This window comes from Neopsephotus bourkii, unplaced genomic scaffold, assembly GCF_033783945.1.
Source record: "Neopsephotus bourkii isolate Nb327-2 ecotype Australia unplaced genomic scaffold, CSIRO-AGI_Nbou_v1 NB_1765, whole genome shotgun sequence".
Lineage (NCBI taxonomy): Eukaryota > Metazoa > Chordata > Aves > Psittaciformes > Psittacidae > Neopsephotus > Neopsephotus bourkii.
This window is the reverse complement of record NW_026902239.1, coordinates 1,182,407-1,195,419: the sequence shown is the minus strand read 5'-3', so window position 1 is coordinate 1,195,419 and position 13,013 is coordinate 1,182,407. Positions and strand designations below refer to the sequence as shown.

General features: G+C 43.8%; 1 protein-coding gene across 4 annotated transcripts in view; it reads right to left on the bottom strand.

Moving 5' to 3' along the window:
- Positions 1–2,235: 2,235 nt before the first annotated feature.
- Positions 2,236–13,013, bottom strand: part of TULP4 (TUB like protein 4) — a 161,162-nt gene continuing 150,384 nt past the window's right edge. For all 4 annotated transcript variants that reach the window (XM_061378227.1, XM_061378229.1, XM_061378228.1 and 1 more), the window contains 2 exons: positions 9,413–12,012; positions 2,236–7,688 (listed from right to left, as the gene is read on the bottom strand). In XM_061378227.1, coding sequence (XP_061234211.1) covers positions 7,572–7,688; positions 9,413–12,012 — 2,717 coding nt within the window. In that variant the 3' untranslated portion in view covers positions 2,236–7,571. The remainder of the gene's footprint in view (positions 7,689–9,412; positions 12,013–13,013) is intronic.

Genomic DNA, 13,013 nt, shown 5'->3' with positions numbered 1-13,013 from the left:
GTATTTTGAATAACTTCATGTCATCAGCAAACTTTGTGGCTCCATGTTCAAACTCTTTTTAAGGCCACCCATGAATATGGTGAACAGGTGAGGATCCAGCAGACCCTTGCGAAACTCTGGGTCCATTATGAGGATCCACACCAGGATTCTCTCATTTGTGCCATACCTGGTATGTTTGCTATGCAAGGTAAGCCACTTCACTGCCTTTTCTATTTTCTCAGCCCCCAGAATGCTCATTTTAAAAATGAGAAAATGAACACTGGCCATCACTGCATTTTATTCTGTTAAAGATGAAAGGACAGAGGAATCCCTCATGGCAATGTTAAACTTTTCAGTATAGGAATGACAAAATGAGAAGTACCACAAACCCCAAAGGTAATTTCCTCAAAAAGGAAAGAAAGCAGAGATGAAGTAGCACAAGAACTGGCTGATATCCAGGCAGAGATGAACGCTATTACCATGAGATCTTTGCCATCCATCCTCCCATATGAACGACACAAAGTATGATGGGCTGGTACACGCATCAGGTTCAGTGGAACTTGTGGACACAGCCAAAGCATTATGGCATCTGGCTGTTAATTATTCAGGTCTTTCCAGTGCACATTTGGCATCTCCTTTAAAATTATTTAAGGTGCTTGACAAGATGCAGAATGCAACAAAAACACATCAGGAAGTTTCTAGTCTGCAAAATTTTATTAAGCAACAGCTGGACAACTCTTACAACTCCAAATCATCAAGGAAAAATAGGGCAATCAGTCCATCTCTCAATCATGTAGACAGTAAAGAATCTGGACAAACCACATTTTCATAGGGAAACCAACAATGCTTTCTAGGCACCTTCCGCAAAATCTATTACACAAAATACATAAAAGGAGAGGCATATCAGCGTAGTTTTAAAGTACAATGGAAAAAAAGTATACCATGGTATACTGAGGAGAAAAAAATACACCCCCAAAAGAAAAACCCAAAACAAAACAAAAAAAAATTGAGATTTCAAGAAATGTATTTAAAAAATAGGACAGGTATGTAAAAGTACACAAAGCATGTACCAGATTTTCAACAACTTGGAAAAAAATACATGCTGGGCTCGCTGGCTTAAGAACACATGCACCTGCATGACTATATGCTCACTAAATTAATGGTGAAAAACAAAAACAGAAAACCAAAACAAAACTCAAAAAAACCAAACAAACAGAAACAAAAAAAAAACCAAACCAAAACCCCAAACAAACAAAAAAAAAAAAAAAGAAAAAATCCCAAATCACGTTCAAAGTTATAGTACCAGAATAATGCATTTAGAAACAAATGCAACTCCCCTTCTTTTTCAGGAAACACTACAGTGCCTTTTCAATCAAATGCATCCCCATGCTATTCCACAACACCATATATTTTATCTACAATAAACAACGAGATCTTGAACAGACATACCCTTCCCCAAATGCGCAACACACAGAAAGAAAAAAGAGCAGTGAATGCAGAAATGGTGAAGCAAAAGGCAACCAAAGGCAAAACATGTATCAAGCAAGCAAAAGAACCAAATGGAAAATTAGCAAAGTTGTGAACAGCTTGAAACAACCTAAGTAGGAATTACAAGCCCAGCACTATGCCAGTGAATTACTTGAAACTTGGGTGGGTGAACACTATTCAAAAATGTTTCTCTTTTATTATTACTTTAATCTTAATCCATTTTTAAAACCAGTTACTTGGCCACTAAGATAAACAGGCCACATATAGACAACATCTGTCAGGATTCCGAATTGCTGAATCAGACCCTATCTTTAGATTTGTAACAGTGTAAACTGGAGGGCAAGCATTAAGAATAAACTGCCAGGCTTTAACGTTATGCCATCTAATTTTTTTTATTGAATGCTCTGGACAGGTAAGTAGTTGGTATTTTCATTTATCTAATTTTAAGTCTCACACAATCGTTTTGTTTTGATCCTGCAGTCAGCTCTGGATCAGCAAACCTGAGCACTGGCATAGTTCTCCACAACAATCAATTTGCCCTGAAGCACAAATTTCTCACTACAGATCAGTTTGTAAAATCAAAAGTTGAAGGACGAAGTTCTTAATTTTCTTAGCAAGAACTCCTTCACTGAATCCTGTTTCATTCTTTTATTTGGTTAATTGCTTTTGTCTTAAGAATCTAATTTTCTAGATGCAGCAGCAATCAAAATGCCCAAAGAAATCACCTCCTGATACTTCTTCAGAGGTATCAGGCAACATACAAATCTTAGAACTTCTCTGCAGGATTTTTTCAGATGAAAATTAAATAAACACAGAGATAAAGTAATTCCCGTAGCCCATGGTTCACAAGTAGTAATGAATCTTACTCCTTGAAAAATGGTGCATGTAAATTCCAGTCCTGCAAAGAGGACCTGTGGTGCCTACCTGCGGACTATGCCTGAGGGCAGCAGGACTCTAAACTGGTATTTGGGGATGGCGGATTGTGCTTGCCTTGAAGGTGAAGAGACTAGAAAATGGGAAAATAAATTTACCAGAATTTTTCCATTTTTGTCAGCAGTATAAGAACATTTGCTCTCTTATGCCAGGAAATCTATTATATCAATCTCTAAATAACATAAAACACCTTGCTCTCCTTGATGGAATCCTAGAAACAGGAATAAAAAGCAAAAATCTAGCCTTCTTCAAGGGGGTTATACGAAACTGCCAACTGTTGTTGGCTAATGCTTTATAATATTCTTAAGTGGATACATGGGTCATATAAGTTGTTCCTTATAATCACACAGTAATAGGAAAGTGTACTTTGGGTCGGATTCTACTCTCTTATGTATCCTGGTGTAGCCCATGTAGTGAGGCTAGAAGTTGGCCCTCTGTCAGCATACCATGCAAGTGGCTCATGTGTTACTAATCTTCAAGTCAGATTTGCTGGTCTGGAGTGGTTCGGGCTCTCCAGAAATGTGCAATTTCCAACATGTTGCTCTGGGAAGCATTCATAAAAGTTAAAGAAAAGCCAGTGAAAACTTACTCTGTCTTCTCTCACTTTTCTCTCAATCAAATCATTTTTTGCATGTGCTTCGTTCTCCATATGCGGATTTAAACTGTTTCTGACAGGTAACAGGGCACCAACATAACACGATCAGACATTAGGCTTCAAAAAGCAAATGCACAGAAAATGTCTAAGGCAATGATCAAGCAACCTCCAAAATCTGTCTGGAATTCATGAGAGGACATTAAAAAGCCACATCATGGAATGCCTGGACCTACAGAAAGTCTAGGTTCAAGGCTCTTCAAAGATCTTTCATGCCAGTAGACTTTCACGCATCTTCATAAAAACAATGGAACAAAACTGAAGACAAAAATGTGGAGCTGTTTTACTTGTGGTTGCATCACAGAAAGTTTATTTAACTGATATGAAGCTTTGTGCAGATTTACTGGTACTCAGGCAGCCCATGGCACATATTGCTGCTACCTCTGGAATTGAGTGCAAAATTATTAATGTAATAATTCATCTTTTTCCTCTTTCACTCCCCTCCTTCTTACAGTCTTTTACCATGTTGCAGAGCCATGATATTCTCGCTGTTTCAAGCTAAAATTTGCCAATCCATGCGTGGTGCACTTCATACCAGACTTCAGTTACCAATTTTTAGACTCTGCTGGAAGCTCCCAAGTGAATTAAGCTAGAAACAAAAGAGGAAAACAGTGGAGAAGGACAAATCTCTGCAGGTCCCAAAGAAGTCATCTATGCTCTTTGTAATCTACACAGTCCTTCACAGCAAACTCACTGTGTTCAGCTGCCAACAGATATTTTTGCCTGCCTGCATTATGGAATTCTGCACACTATCCAGCAAAAACAGGTCTTCCTATATGCATTTTTAATATCTTGCAGCAAAACATCCTGCTAGCAAGCAATTACTTACAAAGATGCTTTATAAATATAAATAAGAAAGTGTGTGTAACTCACTGATACATAGTAATAAAATAATCCCTAAATCACTTATTACATTATGCAAGATAAATAATTTGTCTTTTGGACATTAACAGGAAATCTGCATTAAATTATCTTAAAAAAACCCACTAAAAAATCCCTAAAAAACCCCAAAACCTAAACAAACAAACAAAAAAAGTAAACCCCCTAGACTGTCACAAATATTGCACAACAGAAAAAAAGCTTTGGGAAAAACATACTTAACTACTGGGAATTACCATATCTATAAAAGAACTAGATATTTCTGAACACTGCTAAGTTCTTCCTAGAAGAACTCTGTTATCCACAGGAAACCAGGAATTTACTAATAGAACGAAAATGTAACATCTATCTTTTGGCTGAATGCAATAGCAGTCTTCGGGATTTAGGTGATTATTTTGGAAGAGGCTTTTAAATTTGTTTCCTATACTGTATCTCAATGAAAAATGAAACAACTGTCACTTTCACTTGTTCTTTGTATAATTCAGAATCCAGTTGCACACCCAGATATTTGCATAATTTCCATTCCTTTCATTAAAATTCCATATATTTGTCAGTATATATCTCTCTAATATGGGCTATTCTCTATGTTATTAAAATCCTCAATTAAAGGGACTCTGTTAAATGATTTTCAAAAATACAAAGATTATCTTATGCTATAGCATTTTCTGACAAGTAAATGGGAAGTATGTTGGGAATTGTATTTATTTTCCAAATTTTTGATAATTCTTCCTTGCGCTTTGATGGGGCAGAAATGAGGTCTCTTTCTACATCAAGACTCCTTGCAAGTGCCATCAGGACACAATCATGACCTGAGCCAGTGTAACCAAATTACTAACTCTACTACTTGTTGTATCAGGTTTCGTTTCTCAGTTCTTCATTTGCATAAAACTGCTGATAACTGGAAAAATTTGGAATGAACCAGGTGAAGAGAAATACTGTTCCCTGGAAGGTTAAAGAAACCACATGCAGAAGTCCTTCTATTTAGATTAGATTTTGTTTAGAAAAAAACCCAAACATTCATGTTGGTTCCGTGTATTAACAATTTTGGCTTAAAACTACAGGTGATGTTTCTTTCAGCTGAAGATTTCTAGCACGTAACTGAGCGACCCTTCCCTCAGTGAGCCAACAAGCCAGGGTATGTTTCTTCTCTTATGGTGTTCACTGCCTACCTGTTATACTGTAATTAGGGTATAACTGGTTACCACAGACGTTAGGGCAGGTGAAGATTCTCATCAGCCAACTTTCGTCCTTGTGTACTGACTGGATTCAGTGGACTGAGAATTCAACCTACTGTTTGTCCAGTGTGCAACTCAATATAAAGGACTTAATAGTGCTTTGTCCACAAAAATAGAGGGGAAAGACTTCCACTCATTTTAAAGGGACTGGAAGCAAACCCATTCCGGTTCCTCTGTTCCACACACAGTATACACACAGGCACTCAAACTGTTGTATAAATCATGCATGTGAGAAAGAAAACAAATGGGCCCAGACAACTGATGGAAAAATCTTAATTGAAGCAAACAACAATCAGCTAGATGCCAAGGGGAACGTTGTGCCTGACCACTCCTACATGCAAGCAGAAGCTGCTGAGCTTTGGGATAATACAGGCATGGTACCATCTACTTCCCCCGTTTCCTTCCTACCTCTGCTTCCTCTCTCTAAAGAAATAATCTTGCATGTCGTTTTTCCTGGACTTACCCTGCTGCACATTACCTGTGGATGATCTGCCTCATTATCTCCCTTGGCAACCCTCTGAAACTCCCTCCTGATTGGCATTACTCCTTGTGTGCTGTACAGTTCTAGAAGCCTCAGCAGCACAGGTGTAAACTCACTGCATGCTGATAACCTCTAATACATCAGGGTCTTATGCAGTATGTTATGCTATATGTTCCTCTAGAATGAACCAAATGGAACACACACCTGCCCTACCATTAGGATTTGAGTAAAGAGAGAAAACCTGTTCATCTTAAGCTATAACAAGTTCTTCAAGTGAGAAGTTAAACCATGGATCAAAGACAGAGCAGCCATTGACACCTCAACCAACATAACTTTCTCAGTGTGCCTTTCACTTCAAAAGAGTAATTTCTGAAGGAAATCTGCAGTTACATTTTGTAATCTAATGTCCAAATAATAACATCAATAGTTTTGGGGTTTGTGTGTTACTGGGCAAACTACTTCCGTACCAAAAAGCAGGCAAGGAGGAAAAAGAAGGCAAATAAGCATGTGCACAACACATTTCACAACACAGAAACTCTTCTGTGCAAGTAACCCTTCTAAAATGCACAACAGGTCTGCATGTCCACCAGAAAGAACCACAGAGAATCATGCTGCTGTTATGAACCCTTCCTTTGTAATACTCCACGTAAACTTGGCTTCCTGCTCTTAGCTGGATCATCATATTCTCAAACCACAGTCAGAAAGACTAGTCAAGTAGCAAGATGGTAAGAGGGATGATTCTATCCATTTTTATTTTCCTCTTTCAACTCATTTCTTCTCCAGCCAGCCACGATGTTGTTTCCTGTACTGAAACTACTTTCCTCATGAAATTGCTGCTTGTCGTGACTTGTTACACTTCTGCCTCCTTCCTCTACACTGTTGTAGGATTTGATTCATACTGATCACTAAGACTAAATACACTGGGCCTTCTCGTCTGCTTTGTTTATGAAGTGTAAACATGTTTAAATGAGGAGCATGTACAGGTGTGGCCTCAGAGGTACACCTGCTCACACTACCTCTCCCAGCTACCAAATCAGAGAATAATGCTGATCAGTATAAGCAAAAAAGTGGTGCTTGTGATTACTTCCTCCTCTATTTTCTGTTACTCACTGAAAGATGTTTTTCCCCCAATAACAAAAGAAGCAATGCTTGTAATTACTCCTTTATCTTCCGTCACCTACTGAAAGATGTTTATCCCCAATAACAGCACATAAACCAAGCAGACATCAATTTCTTCCAATACAGTGGGGTTTTAAACCACCCATTGGTAACAACTGTTTCTCTTCTTAATAATACATCATTATTTATAAATTAAACATTGACCTACATACGCCTCCTTGGAACCTGTGATGCTCAGTTACTATCAGATATCAAAGAAGAAACACGTGTCTTCAAGTATTATAGCTTCTTTTTTTTTTTCTTTTTTTTTTGCTGCTATCACTGATGTAGTAGTAGTACAAACTGGACCAGAAAAAAAAGTTATGTTCCCTGTTTTAAAAAGAACAACATGATATAAGGCAGTCTATCAAAAAGAGCAGTCTTTTTTAATCCCCCTATGAGCTTACATGAGCTACTGTAGCAAACACGGCAGAACCACCACAACAAGCCAAAAGCCACACTTCTCCAAGTAACACTGAATGGCTCTCAACCCTTCGCTCTTTCTGAGATCCAGCACAATGCTTCAAAGGAAAAAAACCAAACACCTGAAAACAAACAAACAAATAAAACAGAAAACGCCCCCCACCCTCTACCCCATGACTGATTAGAGTTAATGCCCTTCTGCTGGGCACCAAGAGACTTTTCCAGTTTTACTGCCTTCTTCGCTCCCAGGCACCTCTGCACACCTAAAGCAGGCTGCCCTGACATTTTCCGGTTTGGACTTTCTGAGAAGGTCAAAATTTTCCTCTCTCCAGTCTTTGCTTGTTCATTTGAGGCGTTGAGTCACATTAGCCAGAGCAACAGCAAAGGCTTGCACTGCAGAAAATGGATACTGAAAGTCCAAAATATAAGCATTGCCATCAATCCTTCCAAACTGCATCACCTGGGAAGTAGGGGAAGAGGAGAAGGGAAGGAAAAAGAGAACAAGGTCAAAAAAAGTGATCCACAGGAAAGGAACCAGAGAAGAATAAAAGCAAAATGGCTTTGCTCTTTTGTACAAACACCTTACCTCCTGAGCTAATATGAATGGGGCTACTCACAAAATGGGGTACGAAGCCAAGGAAGCATAACAACATTGTACTATTGTGCTGTATGGAGTATTTGACTACAATATTCGACTTTAGAGAGTAAATTGAGCTTTAAAACATACTAGAGTGTATACAGCATTGATGTAAGGAGATTGTCATCAACTACTCCAGCAGATATGAGTTACACCAGCAACATGCTTCATGCAGTAAAATACCATTCTCTCCCTTGGAGAGATCCAATCATCAGCCCATCAGGGAAACAGATTTTCTTTTCAAAGAAAGAAGCTTTCAGGGAAGGGGAATAACCAATCTCCTGACTCTAGCACTCCATAGCTGGTAAGTTGCATGTTCTTGTCAGTTCTGTTTCCCTTTGCATAAGCTTCACGAGCACATAACTGCACCAAGAATGAGGGACCATGGGAGATGGCTGAAATGTAAAGCCAGGCTAGTCAGGTAGTGTTGTTGTTCCACAGGGAATATCTTAAGTTTGGCCTATTATTATTGCTTTCTCATTTGCTTCATGAGAAGCCCAGATCATATTTGCTCTATAGTGAAGAACCCTGAGCTAGAATGGAGGCTGTCTGCAGAAGCCGAGTCAGGCTTTCTTCCCCACCAACAAAGCCTGCAGCAAGGTGATTTAGCACAGCTGCCCATGGACATGTATCCACAGCCATTTAACCAAAGAAAGGAATATAAATAGCTCTGATGACTGCCTTTTTAATGAGCTGTTGTTACAGAGGAACAAAATCAAGAGACTACCACCGGTCATGCATGTTGGATAGTTAAGAAAACTAACTCCCCATTTAAATCAGAGGGAATTGAGAGCTTTGATGTCTTCCAATAAATCAAAAGGGACTTACAGTGATGGGAGAGCTGGACAATGAAATAAGTATGTGTCTCCTAAGTCTCAGTGTCCTGATGATTACTACCACTTAATAGCCTGGGTTTGGTGTAGTAACATCCCACTTCGGCCAAGGTGAGAGCCTAAAATTAAATGTGGGGTTTTCTGAACTATCCACAGACCCCTATACCCATTGGTGGGTCAGAAACAGCTCAGGAATGCTTTGTTCTGGGAAGGGTCTAGCATTAAGAACCAGAACCAGAGGCCTGGTAACCCACAGGGGAAATTTTGGCATGGAGGGAACCTAACTGCTCATCCATCACCTCTGCCTTGGCTGTCCTCTGACTGGCTAACTTCTGTGAGCACTGCAGTGTTCACTCACTCATTCACAACCACCAACAGCAAACGCAGCTACCACTGGGGAGGTTATGTTGTGTTTATTACAAAACCCACTTCCAGAAGTGAGAGCCAGTGGGACCAGAGGAGGCCCTTATTCCCACATCCAACTGCAGTAAAACCAAACCTATTTTTTACATTTGCTTTACAACTGAACTTTACCTTCTGTTCTGAATTCAGACCTTTGATGGTTGCTTTTTATCAACCATATAACAAAGCTGTTCTTCAAAGAGCAACTCACACAAGCAGGAGGCACCCGCTGCATGAGAGGCAGAGCTCATTCCTGGCATGGCTTTCCCCTGCCCAGTCCCCACCCTGACTCTCGTGTACCACCCCTCCTACCTGTCGTCCTTCCAGCTCAATCTGGAAGTTTTTTGCTGACTCCTGGGTCACCCGCCCTCCGAAGTCCAGCTGGTAGACTTGTGTTGCCTCATTCCAGAGTGGCTGCTTGTTGGCCATCACATATACAAAGCCCTGGCTCCCCAGCCTGCCATCCTCCTTCTCGCTGGCCTTCCGGCACTTGAATTCATCCAGTTCACTGGCTGTCCTCAAACTCCGCTTGGTTTTCCAACCTTTTTTGCTGCCCTGGCTCTGGTTCATCAGTTCATCCCCACTGATAAAAAGCTCTGGCTCACTCTCTGAACTGTCCTGAAACTCGTTTGTCTTGTTTAGCTTCTTGGATTTCAGCTGGTCTTTCTGGCTCTTAACCTTCTTCTTCTCTCTCCCCAGCCGAGGGCTGGATATTAGCGAATTGAAGTCAGTCAGCGTCCTTGCCTCCTTTTTGACCTTCCCCTCAGTGATAGCCTGCACGTTTCCTTCCTCAGCTCGACTGTCCAAGCGCTTCCGGCTCTTCTTGCCAAATTTATCTGTCCTTTGAGGAACAGGGCTTTCTGTCAAGGAGAGCACTTCCTGGAAGGTGTCTGCCGTCTCCACCATCACCTCTGTGCCCACATGGCCCTGCAGCTCTGCCGGTGGGGGAGACATCACCGGCTTTTCCACCACAAGGAGTGGTTTGGGGGGCAAGGTGCCCTGGGGGTTCTGTACGGGTGGGCAGGTGCTGTAGGAACTCCATGGGTGCAAGGCGATTGGTGGCAGCTGTAAACTAGAGCAGGCGCTACTTCCCGGGTACATGGGTGGCAAAGGGCAATAGGAGAGGTTGGATGGATAACCTGGCTGAAGCACAACTGTGGGCTCCTGCTGTGCAAACTGTGTTGGAGCCAGAGCTTCTTTGGGGGAGCAGGGAGGCTGCATTCCCTGAAGGGGAGGGGCACTGTAGTTTCCTGGGTAAGGTACTCCAACCCCGTAACTCGTCTGGAAAGTGGCAGTGGGACTGGTTGGAGATTTGGGGGAAACAAACGGTACACGAGACATATCCAGATGTTGAGCTTGACCAATGATAAGAGGAGTTGGTTTTAGAGGGTTGGGGACTGAGCTCTGAGATGTCCTTTCCTGAGGAACCCATACCTCTTCACTCACCATAGGGTCCCACTGGTATGGCGGTGGCCGTTTTACATTGAGGGCAGCCTCCGCCAGGGACACAGGCACATGCCGTATTGATTTCTCCACTGGGCAGTGCTGAGATAGAGCCTCATCCTCCGTGAAGGCGGAGTTGATATAATCCGCTCGGTCACGGGAATTATCAGGCGGGCTCAGCAAGCTGTAGGACGACTGGGAGGCCAGAGGTGAAGTACTGACAGAGTGAGCCATGACAGAGCTGTGCTGGGAGGCACTGCCAGTGCTCAGATCAGATCTCATGCCACCAATACTGGAAGTGCTGCTACTAGTGTTTGCACTAGTGATGCTGCCCACACCACCAGCACTTGGGTTGCTGCTGCCACCACTGCTGTTGTTGCTGCTGCACTGGCTGCAGGTGTACAAGGCGGTGGGTACTCTTTGCTGGTACTGTGCTGTCACAACATTGCTCTTGGCTTTTGGGGGAAGTTGCAAGGTGGCTCTCTGACCATCCACCAGCTGAGCCATTTTCAAGGCTGCCTCTCTGCTGTTTCTCCGGAGAGTCGCATGAATGATACTGCTGTCCAGCCTCTGTGTGATGCTTCTGCCCTGGGCCAGCTGGCTGGCTATGTCAGGGTAGGGTGGTGGGTCCCCGGTTGGGATGGAGTAACGGGGGACCGTAAGTCGATTCAGGGTGGCACTGGTGCAGGGCTGCTGCATCTTCTTCTCAGCAGCAGTGATACGCAAGGTGGCGGAGCTGCCGGGCCCAGGCAGGGTGTATGTGCTCTGTGCGCAGAGCACCCTGGTGCGAGGCCGGCACACCTCCTCCACGTTCCCGCTGCTGTCGAATGTGGTTATCCGCTCATACCCCAGTGGTGTCTGGTAGTGCCCTGCTGGGTAAAGGGAGAACTCCCCCTTTTTCAGGCAGAGGTCGAGGGGCGGCTGTGGGGGGCCAGGCGGTGGTGGCAGGGCAGCAGGAGGTGCAGTGGGGATGGTGCCAGGGTAGGGTGGTGGTGGGTTCATCTTGTTCAGCTGCAGCTCTGGAGTGGCCCCGAAGATGACTGTGTCCCCTTCCACCAGCTGTGGCGAAGGCCGTGGGGCCTTGGCCTTGGGCAGGGGCTCGTGCTCACGGTCGCCATGGTCCCGCAAGTCGGCCAGGGTGATGGCGGGGGGTGCAGGAGGTGGCGGGGCGAGAGGCGGGGGCACAGGGGCAGCGCGGCCCATATCGCCCCCTGCCCCAGCCAGCTGCCCTGACCCGGGCCCGGGGAAACGACCCGGAGGCCCTGGGAATGGCCCCGCCCCATCGCCCCCCACTTCTGCCGGCGGATTGGTCAACACATCCAGCTGCACGTTCTGATTGGCCAGCAGCGACTGGACGAGGCCGATGCTCTGTGTGGGCGACATGGCCTGTGCCGAGCTGTGGATGGGGGCAATGGGGATGTTGACGGTGCACGGTGGGCTGCTGGCAGGGGCGCCCGGCGCGCCCGGCACTGCAACGACAGAAACAGCCCGTCACCCGCCGCACCACGTCCCATGGACCCCCCAGGGGACCCTCGCATGCAATGATGGCAAGGCCTGTGCTGTGGGGCTGCCTGAAGGGAAGAGGGGCCACAAGCCTGTGCTGGCTGCAGCGGATAGGCAAGTGGTTGGCTAACAGGCACTAAAACAGTGAATTTTCCTCAAGCAGTGTTTCGCTTATTTTTGGGTTTTCTTCAGCACTTGTGGAAGACATGAGGGCTGCTAAAAAATGTTTAATGGGAAAATTTCATGGCAGCATTGACATAAAATTTGGAAACTGGAGGTTTCTTTTGTACTTTGCCATTACACTTTACCTTTGCCTTTTTAAACTACTTGCTACCTTTACATAACTTGCTTAAGCAACTCTGCTGCATTTGGATGGACTTCTATCAGAACCCCAAGTCAATGGATCAGAGCTTAGTTTGAACAAGTCAGCCAGCCGGTCTCCACTGATTCCCACTGCACAATATCTGTTTGTAATAGGTGGTGATCAACTTCATTGGAAGAGATGATTCAGAGGTGAAGTTCAGAGCTTGCTTTCAGTCTACATTATGATTCCCACAGACTTTCAGAATCTGAATTACCACTGACTCATCATCTAATTTTAACTACTTTTGCCAAAATCAATGTAAGTTTTGCTGAATCAAGACTCACTAGTTTTCAGGGAGAGTCTTTTGGTAGTAAATACATCAACAAAACACAGAAGAGATAATCCACTCAGAAACCCATGGCTGCCCCTAGTCCTAGCACCTTCTTCTCTGCCCCTAGCCCTAGGATCACTAACACTGACTTCTGACTTCCTCTAGGGCTCCTGCTTCCTAATGGTAAGGCACAGAAAAGTCCCTACTGGCCCAGGATGACTCCCTCTGGAGCCATTCAAGTGTCAGTGTGCCATGCTGAACCCAGCTTTGGGAGGAAGGTGAAGTGATGGTCCTCAAGCCTGTCCTGATCTGACAACAGTTATGGGATCCGA